The sequence below is a fragment of the Bidens hawaiensis genome, unplaced genomic scaffold (assembly GCF_021521415.1).
Source record: "Bidens hawaiensis isolate Kalapana, Puna unplaced genomic scaffold, B.hawaiensis_p1.1 tig00016041_1, whole genome shotgun sequence".
In the NCBI taxonomy this organism is placed as follows: domain Eukaryota; kingdom Viridiplantae; phylum Streptophyta; class Magnoliopsida; order Asterales; family Asteraceae; genus Bidens; species Bidens hawaiensis.
In genome coordinates this window covers 137,713-156,136 of record NW_027492454.1, presented here as the reverse complement: position 1 = coordinate 156,136, position 18,424 = coordinate 137,713, and the positions used below count along the sequence as shown (strand labels likewise).

The 18,424-nt window shown below is 34.1% G+C and overlaps 1 protein-coding gene across 1 annotated transcript; it reads right to left on the bottom strand.

Annotated features, from left to right (window-relative positions):
- Positions 1-12,490: 12,490 nt before the first annotated feature.
- Positions 12,491-16,857, bottom strand: LOC143550443 (common plant regulatory factor 1-like). The gene is made up of 12 exons (XM_077041087.1): positions 16,682-16,857; positions 15,215-15,345; positions 15,073-15,123; positions 14,884-14,979; positions 14,715-14,783; positions 14,477-14,628; positions 14,329-14,377; positions 13,791-13,839; positions 13,503-13,690; positions 13,341-13,418; positions 13,134-13,259; positions 12,491-13,053 (listed from the first exon to the last, which is right to left on the bottom strand). Exons 2-12 carry the CDS (start codon positions 15,290-15,292, stop codon positions 12,841-12,843), a joined length of 1,149 nt encoding a protein of 382 aa, XP_076897202.1. The 5' UTR covers positions 15,293-15,345; positions 16,682-16,857; the 3' UTR covers positions 12,491-12,840.
- Positions 16,858-18,424: the final 1,567 nt, after the last annotated feature.

The window sequence follows — 18,424 nt, the reverse complement described above, 5'->3', positions numbered from 1 at the left end:
GTGTTTTATTATAATGATATTGTTTTCTATTATGTTTCTCCACTCGACTCGACCCGACCCGACCCGACCCAAACAACGACCGACCCAAAAATTTGAACGCCGAAAATAACGGGACCCCGTTGTCAAAAAATCCTGGGTCCGCCACTGCGTATGCCTTAATGAAAACTTTTTATTCACTAGTGTACATGGATAAAACTTTTATCGACCGTTTTATTATAAGCAGAAACCATTCTAAGCATGTACTTATCTCATAAACCATTGCAAATAACCTTATTTTTAACATCAACATATATATGTAATATGTATAAAAAAAATTGTGCCCCTGAACCTTATTGTCCCGACTGATGTTGCGTCTCGTACACCCTCCGAGCCTCAAAGATGGTGAGATAAGCAAACACAACTATTTTGTATGTGCTAGTTAAACAAAATATATAGTGTATGTTATTATGGTTTTCTTCTTAAAGTTGAATATGTCATATTCTCCTTGCATGTATTACATGCTAAAATTGGGATAAGTACTAAGCTAAAGACAGAATACACATGTTTGAACCTGAATGAAGCTATAGTCATGTGTTGTCTCCAATCAGACACTAAACAAGAATAAAATCTGAGAGGATAAAGATGGAAGAAAAGAAAAATACTTTCATGCAAAGAGGACAAGATGATTAAGTCTCATTATATCTTTAGTTTATTATCTGAATATAAAGAACATCGCTTGTGTGTAAAATTTTGATTTGTATTGATCACTCAAACATTATACACACATGCAATTACGTAAAATCAACATATTTATAAAAGTTGTTACAATAATCACAAAGTATATAAAAGTTATTTAAAATTTGAAGAACTTATATAAAAGTTAATAATTATATTTTTTTTTCCTTTTTGTCTTTTTTCACGTATCCGGACATAAAACACAACCAGTTAATTACAAAATTGGTCCTTATCGTGTGCATTAAACAGAGAGTTTATGGAAAACAATTGGTATTATGTTGAAAAGAATATCAAATACACTAATCCTTAACAATCCTTAACGTACGCGAATTTCATTTTTCACGAATCGATCAATGAAATCACATCCCAACACCTCGGAATCATCAATACATATCCAATTAATCATTGGTTAACCGAAAAAAACAGCTTTGGATTGTTAATCGATCAATTTTTTACTTTTTTCACGAAGACCGTTTTTTGAGCGTTTTCTGAGCGTTTTAGGTTTTTGGCTGAGCGTTTAAGTTTTTGTGAGCGTTTTCTGAGAGTTTTAAGTTTTTATAAATGTTTTTTTGCCTTTAAGCGTCTCGCGTACCTATCGTACGTTGAGGCATTAGCATACGTATTAGCTACCCTGGTATTATGTATATAATTTTGGGGTAACATAGAAAGATTTTATGACACATGTATAAATAATGTGAGCTACGTTAAAAAAAGGTATAATGTGAGATCGTATGTATGTCTTGAATAAAGATATATTCTAGTATCAAGTATAACATGACATACTTTGCTACATAAGGAATATTCAGGTTGGTATCTTAATTATTAGTCAAATATTTTTATTTAGTTACATGTTAAATTTAATAATGTGAGCTACGTACGTTAAGCCAAAACATATTCTAATATGTTAAACTAATACACATAATTAAATAGTTTTTAGTAACCACATACAGGCATGAAATACCTTTTAATTTCTTCTTTAAAATAAATATGATATCATACCTTTCTAAAATTGATTATTAGAAGTTTTTTTTATCAACTATCTTAATACTATGTGAGCCTTCTAATTAGGCCATGTGTAGTGGACTACAAAATGAGACGATAATGGGCGACTAGGGACGAGAACACCGCCCCCGGGGGCGACAACTTGGGAGATAAGGGGTTGGGCGATTTCTATTTGTCGCCAGCCAACTCTTTGAAGATATTATTATATACTTTTGTGTGTCGTGTATATATGTGTGTGTGTGTGTATTGGACTACAAAATCATTACACCCCTAAAACAAAAACTCATCATTTGCTGATTGGGCGCCGCATGACGTAAATCGTCCAATTTTGTAGTCTTTCCACTACATATAGCCTTAAAGTTAATAATCTATACCTTTTATACTTGAAGTATTTAATAAATATATTTAATAATAAAATAATAATTATGTTACTAAAATATAAATATATATGTTTTAATCTTGTTAATTTGAAGGGGTCAGGGGCGGATCTATATTGTGTCATACGGGTTCACGAGAACCCCCTGAGTACCGAAATTTATATAGAATATATGTATAATTTGTGAGAGTGAACCCATATATATTTTGAGAGTGAACCCATAAACAAAATATAACTCTAGTTTGGTGGTAATGCTCCCACCTTTTATCCCGCCATCCCTTCAGCTTACCCGGGTTCGAGTCTCAACCACAGCTGCAAATTTTTTATTTCTCGTTTTTTTGCTTTTTCATTTATTTTTTATCCAGTAAAGTAAGTTAGGGCATCTCTACCCATCGCTAACACATAACAACATCAGACCTGCAGTTCAAACCCTAACCCCCACCACCACCGCCGGCCGCCGACGGCCTTCTCTCTTTCCGCCCCAACGTCCTCGCTTCCTCTGCCTTCCTCTCCATCTCTAGTCTCCATCTTTCCTTCACTCCAATCTTCACAGACTAACAGTAAGGTATGCTTTGATAGTTAGATGTTTTGCTTCAATTATTATTGTTTATTTACAGAAATTACAATTAGAAAGTATGATTATGTTGAAGTTTGTTAATTGAATTAGAAAATTTGTGATGTTTAAATTTGATTTGTAGGCATTATGAATATTAAAAAATATTTTTCAAGTGAACCATCAAACATTCAATCATCATCTTCAAGTAGTAAACAACGAATAGATTTGAATGACCTTTCGTGGGATCCTTCGGAAAAGAAACCAATTTCATCTTATCATCTAAGTCAAAAAGATGAAATTAGACGAACTTATTTGCTTAGAGGTCCATGTCAATCAACAGAGCATGAGTTTCCACAAACATATTTTAGTGGTAAAGCAAGACATTTTAATAAGGATTTGTACACACAAGAGCATAAGTTTTTTTATTTGTTTTAAAAGACAATCACATCTTTATTATGTATGTTATCCTTTCTATGACGATGTTTGTTTTTTTGTTAATTTGTCGTATTTATGTTATGTAATGAACCTTACGGCCTTACCTGACCCGAACCGTTGAACCGACCTAAACCTTCAAATCGACCCGAAATTTTTATGGCCGGTCGTATAAAAATTAGAGCACTTAAAAACAGTGAACCCATTGAAAAAAATCCTGAATCCGCCACTGAAAGGGGTACTTTGGTATACATTTCTTATGTTATAAATTGATTGCTCATATATTTAATATTTTATTTAACTTATGATGAGTATAGTAAAAACAAAACTAATATAACTTATTCGTGACTACATGTCCTGGTCCTATATATGTGAAAACAAGATAACCACATGCAGAATTTTTAAGGAACGAATAATCTGAATTAATATTCTTTAAATATAATTAGATTATTTTAAGTTTATTAATATATATATATATATATTATTCTTTATTATAGAAAATGTTATGTTCTTATAAACGTCACTCCTCAGGGTAACATTTTCACATGGAGTAATGGGTTGCCGGCTTTTATTCCGCGGCGGTATAGGTGGTGGTCTCCGACATTTTTTATATTTATGTACGGACACAGGTGTGTAATGCATGTGCATGGTGCACAATCACCAAACTAGTGAAGTATTTTGAATACTATACGTCGTAAAGGTCGTAAAGGGACGCTCACCAAGGGCGGATCATACAATGGGCCAACGTGGGCCTTGGCCCATCCAACTTTTTTTTTGTTTAGTAGAGTAACTTTTTTTTTTCAAAAAGTATATTGAGTCTGGCTCGTCCTTATTATTTGTGTTCGCCCGCACTTGATTTTTTTTAAATAAATTTCTTAAGGCCAAAGAACGGGAAACCGTTTTACTTAATAAGCGTAAACAAAGCCCCATACACCCAATTTTGTTTAAACAAAAAAGCCCATGCCCAAATTATCTTTAAACAAAAAAAAACTAACAAGAAGTCCACACTGCCAGTCCTAATCAAAAAACCGAAGCATAAGAGTTTTTGTCTGGGCTAAGGTGTGAAAAATGAAATCGAACAGAAGTAGAAGCAAGACGCTCGAAAAATACTTAGACCACTAGACCCAGGTCGAGTCATGAGTGCTCACGGATCACAATTCAAACATTAGGTAAGCAACAAGTTTAGCGTTTTTGTTTTCAATTTGGTATGTTAGGGTTTGGAATTTGTTTATGTGCGCCGTGCGCGAGAGCGCTATATTAGAATCAGCGCGGGCATGTGTTATGTGCGCCGTGCGCGAGCGCGCTATATTAGAATCAGCGCGGGCATGTGTTATGTGCGCCGTGCGCGAGCGCGCTATATTAGAATCAGCGAGGGCATGTGTTATGTGCGCCGTGCGCGAGCGCGCTATATTAGAATCAGCGCGGGCATGTGTTATGTGCGCCCTGCGCGAGCGCGCTATGTTAGAGTCAGCGCGGGCACGTTATGTGCGCCCTGCGCGAGCGCGCGATGTAAGAACCAGCGTGGGCATATGTTATATGCGCCATGCGCGAATGTTTTGGCTGTATGTTTTCATGTAACTTAACTTTATGTTGTCTAATGGGTTGACCGTCCCGCATGATGCTAAGGCGGGTGCATCCCAAATCGTTTATGCGCGTGCAGAAGGGGAACTAACCTCCCCGCATGGCGGGAACATTGAGAGTTAGTTTGTCTGAAGCTCCAAGATGGAATTGACTTCAACATAACTGATCACTATGTTGAAATACCAAGACCACCTGGAGAATCTACAAATGAAACTCAATGTCCCTGACTGCGAGAAGGTTACGAACCTACCCGCAGCAAAGAAATGTCCTTCACGCAGAAAGCTATGCACACAAAGTTATACGCGCAGAACACTTAGTCTATTCTCCAGATGTAAGGAGATTATTCCCGCCCAAAAGGAAACAGTAGCGTGTTTCAGAGATTTCCACTTTTTAACTGTACACTGACAAAAGCATCTGAAAAAGCATACTGTAACATGAAAAGTCAACTGTCAGCCACCCTACTCTCACCAACCACAGACCTGCATGTCCTGTCCAAATCAAATCAGAATCCACACCTCCACTTTTAAATAAATAATAATAATTTCCATACTTTATCATCATTACACCTAGATATGAAAAGATTACAATCCTCTAAAGCAAGGGATTGTGTTCCCTGAATCTTGCCTATAAATATGTAACCCAAATTATCAACCAAACACACTTCAAACTTCTCTCTTAAGAACTGCAACCTTGCACTAATCATCTCCCAAGCATCCGTTGTTTTCATTTCCGATCCTGTTACTAGGTAAGCCGAGATTATAACCTTGAGATCTACTTTCCAACCCTTATATTCTCCTATTTCTTGATCTTAATATATATACTTCTTGTTATTTAATCGTATTCTAGACCTTCAATTCCGAGGCCAACACCAAGAAAACCCGAATCTCGATTAATCCCTTAACAAAAACCACAGGTGAGTCTCACAGCCCCTATTTTCACTATTTTCACTATTTTTAAACTGTTTTCGGGGCGAGGGACACGTACTTAAATTACGATTTATCATGGTATACTTACAAGTTATGTAAACGATTGTGTTTAAATTATGTTTCATGATGAGCAATGCAAACGGTTATCTATGGTTTACGATGTATGTGCGCCAGAATTCGAGTAAGTGATCACTGAACCATTGGAACTCTAAGGGTAGGGACTGCTGGTTTGATCAACCCACTCGTAGGGGTCGCACCTCTTTGCATGGATGAGTGCCTAGTATGGTCATGGGGCAGGACTATGGGTTTGAGCCCGCTCGTAGGGGTCGCACCTCTTTGCATGGACGAGCGCCTTGTTTTCCGGCACAACGTCCGCGCGTAACCCGCGGGACGGTATTATTCGCTCGTAGTGGCAGCGCCACTTACACAGACGAGCACGGTTTTTCAGAAATGTCCACGCGCAACCCGCGGGACGGTATTACATTATTTTAGCTCGTAGTGGCAGCGCCACTTTGCATGGACGAGCACGTCCTCCAGAAACGTTCGCGCGTAACCCGCGGAACGGTTCTATCAGAAATATGTTGTCAGATCTATGTTTTCATACGGTTTATCAAGCATATGTTTAGACATAAAATCAGAAATGTGTTTCAATATGATTTTTCGCCAAGACTATGATGCAATACGATTTATCAAGTTACTAAAACTTGTGAACTCACTCAGTTTATACTGATTCAAATGTTTTACGTGTCTTTCAGGAGATAACTAGGTAGCGCATGGAGTCACACTTAGAGCACCTCACGCTGAACATCTAAAACTAGCTTTTTGGAAGATTTTAGTTCTATCCCTTCGATGCGCGTGGTTGTTCCCGCCGCGCAAGGGGATATGGCGTGGAAATCTTCAACAGTTTCTATACTTGGATGTTTTTTTAAACAATGTAATGTATTTGTATTAAACATTTCATGCGCAATGAAAATCTTACTTTGAATGTTTGCAATGGCCTGTGCTTAATTATCAATCCCCACTCGCGCGCGCCCGGCTGTTTCCGCCGTTCAGGGCCGGGTGTGACAGAATTATTAGAAGAATTAGTGCTTAAATTTGGTCTCCTTCATGAATTAGGAATACGTGTGTTTTAATTATGTGAATTCGGTTTTTGAATTTGAACTTGAGGTTTGAGGCACTCATCTTTCGCTTCACATCTTATCTTATCCTTTTGCAGATACTTGTCTCTTCCCCTCGCATCTTGCCTTTGTTTGTTTAAAAAAGTGATTTTTACGTGTAACAACAATAATTTAAATGATTGAATAAGTATTTTGGTTGAATGATTGAATATAGAGTTATTTATTTTTTGACTCGACCAGAACCGGGTTGTCGACCCGATACTTATAATTAGGAAAACAAAATTTGTCTCAAAACTTTTGGCTCATCCATACTAGTTGTTCAAGATCCGCCACTAACACTCACTAATTTTTTACGCAAAAAAAAACACGTAATTGTTAAACTAACAATACAACTATTATTTAATACCTTTTACATATAAAGCTGTGAGTGATTCATTTCATTGGTCGGAAATATCCATGGCGGGCAAACCCACATAGAGTTGGTTTGGGTCGGGGCCTACAAACCCTAATCTTTTTTTTTTTTTTGAAAAATTAGCAGATCCGGTGTATTCAATTACTCAATAAGAAATTTTAGTTGTACCCATTGGATTAAGATTAAGTTTGGTATAGACGTATAGTAGTAGCTTTATATGATTACCAACAAAGATGTCATGGGTTCAAATCTCACCCAATCTTATCCCACTTGATTTTTGGTTTTTTATTTTATTTTTAATTTAAATGAAAATTAGATTTTCTTTAATAAACTCAAAAATACAAGTAACAAATGCGTCCGACCCGAAAATTCTAACATGTGACGGTGAAAAGTCTAAACAACCAAAAAAGTGGACCCCGTTGGAAAAAAAAAGTATTGATCTATCATTGAGTCCCACTTTCCTTACTCCTATCCTATGCCCATTAGTATAGCTTTTTTTTTTTTTTTTTTTTTTTTTTGGCACCCTATACACACGAATGCGAAATTGTTTGACAGTCGCCATCATGCTGAGCCACGCCCAAAAAGATTTACTTTGTTATTTGATCATTAAAATTCAAAACCTTATATGTGTTCATCTTTAAAAATCAAGTGCGGATATTTAAATATACAAACAAAAAAAAACCTCTTGGCAACAATAACAAAGTTTAAGAAAAATGGTGCATAATATATCAACTAATTAAATAGGAATGAAAAAGAAATAGATAACATATATTGTTTTTATTATTCAAATAAATGGTTCTTAACACTCCCAAGTACAAATACACATATTATCATACGGACTGCATTTTGCCGTCCCACCAGGTCTTCTAGCTTGGCATTGAGTGGCACAAGTATTCTTGTCACATGGATCAAGAAACCAATCTTCATGACACGCTTTGCTCATCATCAGTGTGCTCCTTAAATTAATTAAACAAAACAAAGCAATACAAATAAGTAATATACGGGCACAAGTGTGTTAGTCATATATAAGAAGGTTAGATGTAAAAAAAACATGAACCGACGATAAGCAATAATCAATGTGTAGCTTACCGATAATTGCGACTATGAGTAAAACTACAAAATAAAACTTTAAAGAAGATATGTTTTATGATATTTTGGGGTGTTGAAATAAAAGAATTGTGCTTTGAATTAGTGAAATGTTACTTTTATACTCATAAATTTGTTGATATATATTAAAAACGCATGCTTTAATATTAAATAACAAGATACATGACGTTAATGATGTAAAATAACAATAAATGCATGTTATTAATGATATTACTAAACTAGTTTTTGAATATGTGGATTTGTCAAATAAAAAAACTAATAAAGTTAATTATTCAAATAAAGACACAAAAGGTAAATATATATATATATATATATATATATATATATATAATACAAATAATAATTACATAATCTCAAATTTACATTCATATAGAAAATATATAAAATGATTAAATACTGCTATGAGTTCAAAGAAGCAGTAAAAACAAACAACAATAATATAATCATAGAATTATAAGTACATAGAATGATTTGACGCATGTCATACACAATTAAATGCCTTGAAGATCATATTTCTTTTGTTGAAATTGAGTATGTGATAAATATTTATGAAATAAAAAAATACGGAATTGATGGTTTCCAAAAAACAAAAAACGTGGTTTATAATTATTCAGAAAAAACATGAATCGTAGGATTATTATAATTTTTCGAAAAAACATGAATCGTAAGATTCTAAAAATGTTGAATTCATAAGCGCTTATTGTTAAAAAAATATTGATTTTTCAATAAAAAGTAAGGTATACGAGCATAATTATATTTTAGGTATTAAATTGTTGTAAATGATCATTAATGTATGCATAATATCTAGATATATAAAGTGTTTTAACTTATTGGTCAAATCGTTTTCATCCATGACTTATGGATAGCATGGATTAAGGAGAATAGATATTAGAAGATTAAGAGAGAATTTTATGCTAGGATTGAATATGGTTACTACAACTAAGCATCATTATTTTTGTTTATTTGTATAATAAGATAAGATAAGAAGTGTTGTGTAACATATACGAAAAATAAATTATTAATATATTAAAAAGATTCACAAACTAATTCACGAGTATCACTAAGTGACGAGCATTATATAATATTATTAAACGTTGTGTAATTATATAAAACAAACACAATATTATTATTCAACATACACTTATACTAGAGTGTGTGTGACACTTCTTTATATATACACGTCATCAATCCATTATGGCGGTTTCAGCTAATAGGTTTTGCATTTTATAGTCAGTTGGTTAACCGTAATCAAAAAATGTAAGTGGGCCTAAAAGTTTGACACAAGTATAAAAAAAATGAAATAACATAATCCTAACAAAATATATATAATTTATAATACTAATACCAAGTATTCAAAAAAGGGCATTATATATTCCAAGTTTCCAACGATGAAATTCAAGTTAATTATATAACAAACTTTGAACCTTAAACATCAAAATGATATATTAGATAACATATTTGGTAGAAATTAATCTCAAACATATTATCGGTCAAACAAATAAGTCGGATTACAAATACAGGTAAACCCAAATATCACATTATTCTCTACTTTTGGGAATTTCGTCGAAATAAAGAAGAATATGTGAAAAAAGACGTGGATACTCGGTCCTCATTTGGTATTCACGTTCCAAAGTGAATTCCACTCCACACTTCAATTCCCAACGAACTTTAACAAGAGGAATACGGTTGCTCGAAGTTTGCTTGTCTTTACGATCCATGATCTCAACAGGTTTCTCTACAAAGTGCATGGTCTCATTAACTTGCACTTCATCGAGAGGAATGTGAAGATTATCATCGGCCAAACACTTTTTGAGATTGGACACATGATAAGTGTGATGAATATTGCTAAGCTCTTGAGGTAGCTCGAGTCTGTATGCCAAATTCCATCATTTTCAAGGATTTTGAATGGACCAACATATCGGGATACTAGTTTCCCTTTCTTCCCAAATCAGACATGAATACAGTTGATAATAACAAACGGTAGCCTAGATTTGGATCAACTCGATCGCTTTGTCGTTTTTCTTTCTAAACCTGAGTAACACGCTAACACTCACGACAATGTGTACATCTTTGAACAATGTTGTTGGAACAACATTAGCTTTGGGTGGAAACCATAACTGACTTAAGAAGAATCAATGGGAGCAATAATCGATTTTCTAACGTAGAACTTTCAAAATTCTCGAACAAAGGTGTTTCGAGTGGCTTTACGAGTGCAACCATATTTTAATGAGTTTGACATAGTACGTGATATGCGACTTTATGATCGATCTATTGCTATTAGATCCATCACTACAATGATAGAAGAGGTCATGGGAGGTCCTAAAGCTTTGTTATAAGACTGATATGCTTATTGAATAGTGTGACACCTTTGATTACTTAACAAAATAACATTGTTGAAGAATATACAAGCATCATTTTACAATGACTTAAGTTGGAAATTAGTTGTCATGTGCCTACGTTTTGTTGGGCTTGTGAAGAGGAATTGGGCTCAAACTTGAGGGCTGCTTTAGGCCCATATTTTGTTATTTTCTAATTAAGTTATAAAAGCTAATTAGTCTCTATTATATATACCGGGTAAAGTTAAAATATAAAGAGAGGCGAAAATGAGAAGTGTGAGAAGAATTTATAACCACACAAAAGACTCCTTAAATATAAATTTAAAAAAATCATAACTTAAAATATAAATAAAAAACGAAAAAAACTAAAATGTTTCCGCCATCATTCCCGTTCAAAAAATAATAATAATAAAATATATATAAATTTGACGAAAAGCCAATGTCGAGATCAAAGAAACAATGACGGAAATGAACAAAAGACACAATTAAACTAAAAAAAAGGCACAATAGGATCGCAAAATATAACACAATGTCGAACAAAATATAACAAAATTTTGAGTAATATAACACAATATAAAAGAAAAAAAGACACAACGTCAAAGAAAAAAGACAATCAATGACGAAAATAAACACAAAACACCATGATAAACAAAAAGACACGACTTTTTTCACTTACCATTGTGTTTTTTATTTTAATTTTTCTTATGAGAACGAGAAAGACAGTGGAAACATTTTTTTGTTTTTACTTTTTTCGTTTTTTTATAAATTGAGTTATGATTTTTTTTTTTTGAAGGGTTTTTTTATGTGGCTGCAAATTCTTCTCATCATTCTCATTTTTGTTTCTCTTTGTAGAATAACTCGATCCTATTATACTCGCTATTGTACTTGTAATATTGTCTAAGCTAATAAAGAAGAAACCGTAGTTGCATCGTGGATGCATATTACTCTGACCGTACCGCGTTATTTCTTATGTCTTTAATTTTTTGCTTTCGTTTGTGTGTGATAGCGTTTCCACTAAATTGTCGCACTAATCAGTACCTACCATGTAAACTTAAAAACACTCCCTAACCCCCTTACAATAACAACGCCCAAGATTTGGCTAATACTACCATATGAGCTAATACATTGAATGTGAGATCAAGAAGAATATAAGTTTTAATTTTATTTTTATTTATAATCTAGTATGATAATTTTTATTAAAAAATAGTATTTACATAAGAATTTGAGATCTACACTGCGTCCTGCAGACGTTCTTGTGTTGAAATGGGCAGGGGGTAAGCATGCATGTGTCGACCTCACTGGGGTGTCCCCGTTGGTGGGGCGGAGAGATAGTGGTTTCGTTCCGAGACAGGCGGTTTTGAGGGCGGAATCTAAGAAGGTTGCTAAGCATGAGGCAGCGTGTTTGGAGAATCAGCACGTGTTCATTCCATTTGCCTTCGACACATTTGGATCTCTAGCTCCCAAGGCGGTTCGCTTCTTGGAACGGGTGTAGAAGGTGGTCCACAGTGACTCGCAGAGCCCGAAGAACCAAGGATTTATATTTAGTAGAATAGGCTTTGCGATCCAAAAGGAGATAGCGACGCAGCTTGTTGCTTGCTTACCCATTATCCAGATGTAGTTTGGTTGGTGTTAAATGTTTATAAAATTGCTTATTAAATAATAAAAAAAAATCCAAAAGCTGTATTTTTTTACATAAATACAAAAGACAGAAGACCAAGTAAGAAGTTTAAAATAACATTCATAGAATGAGAGCAACTTAAAGGATCTAATCGGTGTAGACCTGTTAGTAACGTTATGCTTATTCAGTAATGAAACCCGACCCACTGCCATCCTTACTTAATGCCCACTCCCATAAACACATTACACATCCATCAAAAAAGGCATGTAGCAAAACCAAGACAGACACAAAATCATATTTATAATTGAAGTCACACCCATCCAATAATATTATCATCCCATATATTACACACAACATATATAATATATGTTCCATCAATATTCTCATCTCTCCAGTTCTTAACAATCATATAAGATAAACAGTCGGTGGCTAATTCCATAGCAAACTCAGAAACTAAAAACACGTTTCAGGTTCGCCAACGAAATTTCAAAGCACAACCAGACATATGTTTAAAAATCGCAATCACGTCATCATCTACTAACGTTAGCATAACAGCAATTTCAGCTTCAAAATGACGCCAAAATCACATTAATAATTAGCTTTAAAAAAACTAAGGTAAGCAAACAGGATACTTATTACGGGTCGGGTTATTTCATCAATAATTAGCTTGCAACAACCGCATCAGCCCGTGGGCTAGCGTCCAGAAGTTGACGCAGCTTTGCACCAGATTTTTGGTTATTGTTACTTTCATAAACTTCACCTTCTCCACCAGAATTTGAACTTGACCCGTTGTCGACCCGTGAAAGTAGGTTAGCTGTCGGGTTGGGTCTAGGGTCTTCGGACTCTTGTTCTAGCTGAGCAGTTTTAAGTTTCTCCTGTGGTTGAAAAGGAAATGTTACATTAAGAAAAGAAATAATCGAGCCCGTTTATTATTTAATTATGTTTTACGTTTTACCATTAGTATAGTATTTTGAAGCTTCAGTTTCTCTGATGTGTCGGTCAACCGATTAATCTCAGATTTAAGGTTCAAATTTTCAGAAGTCAAGGCTTCAACTTTTATTGCAAGTTCTTCAGCTTCAGCCTAAATATTTGAAATTTTAGACATTTGAATAATTATTTAATTTTGATATAAGGTTTAATATTAGAAATAAGAAACCGATACCTGTTTTCTTAATCTAGACCTTCTGGCAGATTCTCGGTTAGACTGTTTTCTCCTCTCCCGTTTAAGTTCTCGCTCACTCTATCACAATTTATAAAAAAGATATAAATTCAGAAAACAATGTTAACGAGCTAGTATTACCGGATTAAAATTAATAAAACGGACCAGTAACAGGGCTTCACTTGCCACTACTGCAAGAGTAGCAGATGCCATCTCGGTGGGAGATTTCTTCATTTCAGAATCAGAGGCCTTGTAAGCGGTTACAGTGAGTGGAGTCAACTTCTTGGAAGCTTCATTTTGGTCAACAGGAAATAGTTGACCGGTGAATGGCTTGGTCTTGCCAACTTCAGCAGCTGGTGTAATCATGTAAGAAAAAGAGTTGTAAACAAGTATAATACAGATAAATTCCAAATAAAAATATGAGTGAATAACTTGATAGATTGTTGGACTTACGCGCATTTGGTGATTCTTCACGGCTCCTTTTTCCATTATTTTGACCACCCTGAAAAAACAAGTGAATAGATTTAGGATTGATTTCATATATACCCTTACAAACTTGAAAGTTTTCATATATACTCAATCAAAACTAAAAATATTATATATACCCAACTTCAATGTATTTTTACTTATTGACCATCTACCCCTTTCCATTTTATATATTTAAACCTATTTGTTGTTTGAATTTGATTGACTTTGATGATAAGCAAGATGAGCATATATGAGATTTTAAAGTTTCAAAAAGGTAAGGGTAAAATGGTCATTATTAAATTGATTTTAATGATTTGGGTACATTTGGTATTTTAACTACTCTGTATGGGCATACATGATATTTTAGTTTTGCATGGGTATATATGAAATTGCCTTGTGTTACTTATTTAGCTAAAACATTGACCCTAGCGTAACCGTTTCTTGTTTAGCTAAACTGTGATTCAACCCGAAAGAAGGTAAATGATTTATATCTAAGAACTTCAACTCTTTGTATTGTCATTACCTCAGTTGTATTGCCATCACTTCCTTCGCTAGAACCTTCAGTCTCTCCACTATTATTAAAAAATGTTAAAAAATAAGTTCAACTCTTTGTAACTGGAAATAGGTATATACTTGAATACACTAATTAATACTGAGAAAAAGCTTAGTACCTGTGAGAATTCCCATCTTCATTAGCATTACCATTTCCATTGCCATTGCCGATTGACATTGCCAACCCATCAAATCCCTTCAGTTTCTTCATCAATCCACGGTCAGAATTCCCTGATGACTTGGCAGGAGAATCAGTGCTCATAGGGCTCGCCTGCATCATAGTTCCAAACATGATAAAATTAATTTTACAAGTTCTAATGTAAGGTTTTTTAAAAAATAATTTGATAAAAGACTCACAATAGGAACTCCAGGATGTGGATAAACACCTCCATGTGGATACATTGCAGCATACGGTGGCATCATATGCTGAAATTACAATCACAGACACAAGTCAACAACATGACCAGACCAGCTGACCACCATGATATGCTTTCAACATACATAATCAAACCGTATCGTACTATACCTGTGGTGGTCCCCACATGTAAGGTGGAGGGGCATGACCAGATGCAACAGCTGAGTTGAAGTATGGTGGCACCGCCATTCTAGGCCCATAATAAGCCTGCAAAAAGAAAGGATCAAATAAGATTCGGTTTCAACTTTCATGAACAAAAACAATATTTTAGATGACAATAACATGTATAATAAAGCAAACCTGCATGGCTGCCCAGTCGGGATACGCATGAACACCAACCTGCTGATGTTCCTGCAACAATTAGTAATAGATTTTAATAAACAAAATAGTTACAGAAACGTATCTTAATTAATTGTGAAATATGAATAATATTCGAGCTTACAGGTTGAGGTTGAGGTGGAGGTGGAGGTGAAGATGATTTTTCAGGTTTACAAGCCTTTGTTTCTTCACAACTGCCCATGGGCAAAAACGTCAACAGATTCAAAGAATAACCGGTCAACGCTGGTCAAAGTCCTGCAATGCGAGACAGAAATGTGAAGTCATCAATATTCTTCAGCTACAAACTTAAACCACTACTAATCAACAAAAAAACCATAAGCAAATATAATGTGTCGGTTTCTTCTTCAAGACCATCTTTTACCATATTTGTTGCTTCTAAAGTATAATACTTTGTATATGTTACAAAGAATATATGGATAATATTATCATATAGTAATATCCAGAAACTATATTTGATAAACTGAAAACCGTAACCAGTAACAACAAAAGCAATTTCACAACTTAAACTAGCTTCAATTTTAATCTTACGCTTCTCATCGGTAGGGGTGTACACGAGCCGGCCCGACCTAGAGCTAGCCGTCTGTTGACTTACGAGAGCTCGAGATCGACTCGTGAGAAGTTTTTCAAGCTCAAACTCAGCTCGATCATTATTTAATAAACTTTAATAAATTTATAATTTTATATACAAGTTTAATTATTTTATATATATTGACAATAACCTTAAAACGCGCCTAATCTCCGCTCGAGCTCATGTGCAGTACCTTAAACAAGCCAAAGCTCGGCTACTGGTTAGAATTTCAGAAGAGTTAAAACATAAAAATACACAAGGCTCGAGCTCAAGATCGGTTACTAAACGAGCTTCGTTTGAGGCTCGGGCTAGAAAAGGCTCGACTCGTTTCGAGCTTCTTATTTATCTAAAGTAGCTCAGCTCGTTTGCACCCCTACTGAATATAAGCATAAACTTAAATCCAGTAATCACTAATTAATCGGGTTTCGGGATATCGGTAACAGTTAATTAACCGGATCTGGTAAATCTCAATTCAAATCAAACAAGTGGAAAGTAACAGACAGCATCCAACAAACTCCCAACAGAATTACGGTTACCGATCCAATTAATCAATTTACAAAATTGCCCTCGAATTCATCCCAGTTATTACATAACCAAATAATTATTAACAATTATAGTAATTACTAGTCCAATTTCATAAAATAAAAAATAAAAATAATAATAATAATAAAATAAAACAAATTCAATTAGTTTTTTGCCCAATTATTATGAGTCTTCTGAATTCTGATCTTCTCTCTCTCTCTCTCTCTCACACACACACACACACAGTCACACGTATGTGAATTTATATATCAACATATTTTTCTAATAATAATAATAATAACAATAAACATGAATCGGTTATCTATACCGATTTTTTTATAAAAAAAATAATAATTACATAAAATAGTGAGGAGTGGTAAATTGAATTAAAGTGATGAGTAGGTAATTATTAATTGTGTAGTATAGAACAACATAGAACAGAACAGTAGAGTTGAAGATTAAACAGAGTATAAGGCGTACCTGAGTTGGAATAATAATATTAATAATATTATTTGATAGTATTAGAAGTGCATTTTTTTTCTCTCTCTAGAATATGAGTTTCTTTCTCTCTCTAAAACGAGACGGAGGAAGAGGGGATGGAGGGAAGAGGGTGTGGCCTTTTTGCAGCTGAAGCTAGTGAGAGAAAACAACGTTCCACGTCACCAGACACGTCTTCCTGAGTTATTATATACGTATACATACAAAATCATAATATACTGTTTGTATAGGACCTGGGATGTGTCAGTTTTGAAGTCTTATACGGCTCGTAGAGGGTAATACAGGGCGGATAGAGTGAAAAAGGATGATTTTATGTCTCATCTGTACACTTGTCAGTCATGCGTAGCCGTTAGAATGAGCAACATAACCGTAATAACCCTTAACATAACCAAAACAGTCATAACAAAACCGATGTGAACCGATAACCGACATAACCGGTGGGTCGATTTAATGAATTTTTGAAAACCATTAAATGCGGGTCGATCTTCGTTAAAGATATTTTAAACATGTTATAACTGAACCAACCCATTTATTTAACCAACGATATGTTTAGGATTAAGTTTCACTAATCATATTGTCATGTTATACTATTTTGATGTTTTAGGTTCGTTGTTTGTTATCGATATAACTTGAATTTCATTAGATTATATAATGTAGTTTTTTTTTTAATATTGGTATTGATATTATGAATTATATAATTTGCTGGATTATGTCATTTATTATTATTATTATTATTATTATTATTATTATTATTATTTAGTACTAAATTTTAGTCTCAGTTACATTGTTTTAGTTATGGTTAACCGACTCATTCTAACTTTCAAAACCGATTAACGAAACCGCCATAACGAATCGGTTATGGTTGTGGCTATCCATTAACCGACATGTCTATTATGGTTATGGGTTTGGCCCAAAACCACCCCAAATCAACTCATGCAAACCCCTATTAGTCGTATAAGCATGTACCAGTCACAATGTGTGAAAAGACAAACCGTATATTGTACTAATTATGGCGGTACGTGTACCGGTTCGAAATCGATAGTGAAAGACACTTGTCAGTATTGAAGCAACTCATAGGAAAACCACTAAGATGAATACTGATACCAATGTTGTTCGCATTAGTACTGGTAAGTCACGAGGACTTGATAAAGAAATGCTTGTCTCTACATGAAAATACTTATAACTTGTCTTGACCATTTTTCAAATTTAAAAATACAAATAGCATCAAGCAATTACATATCTTTATCAGAAAGTCGAAGTGCGTAATTATATCCCCTCGAAATATCGGTCCAAACATGTGCGCAAGACATCGATACAAGAATATATTTTAGTTTGACTACAGTTCCCTTTCTAATAATTTGTATTGGAACGTCGATAATTTTTTTAACGTGATTGTATATTTAGAACATTTTAAAATGTTAACGAACAAAGTTATTAGAGAAAATCAAATTATATCATAAATGAAATTTTATTTTAAAAAATAAATAAATAATCAACAGTATTGTTGTATTAATCGCTTCATTTACTCATATTTGTTTGTATAGCTTCTAAAATGAATATAAAACAAATTTTGGACAGCAAAATAAATATAAAGTTCGGAAAAGAAAACGTTAAAAGTTTAAAATCTTTTTAAGTTAAAGGTGATAATGTGAAAGCTAGATTTTTGTTTTCTTACTATTAGTACATTATGCAAAAGTTGTATGTAAACCATAGCGGGTATAATAT

What these genes read in the sequence shown, in the direction of transcription:
- LOC143550443 (XM_077041087.1), bottom strand. Translation starts at nt 15,292, where the DNA reads ATGGGCAGTTGTGAAGAAACAAAGGCTTGTAAACCTGAAAAATCATCT. An exon ending in CCGACTGGGCAGCCATGCAG is followed by an intron (nt 14,980 to 15,072) that starts GTTTGCTTTATT and finishes TTCTTTTTGCAG; the next exon opens with GCTTATTATGGGCCTAGAAT. An exon ending in CACATCCTGGAGTTCCTATT is followed by an intron (nt 14,629 to 14,714) that starts GTGAGTCTTTTA and finishes ACTATGATGCAG; the next exon opens with GCGAGCCCTATGAGCACTGA.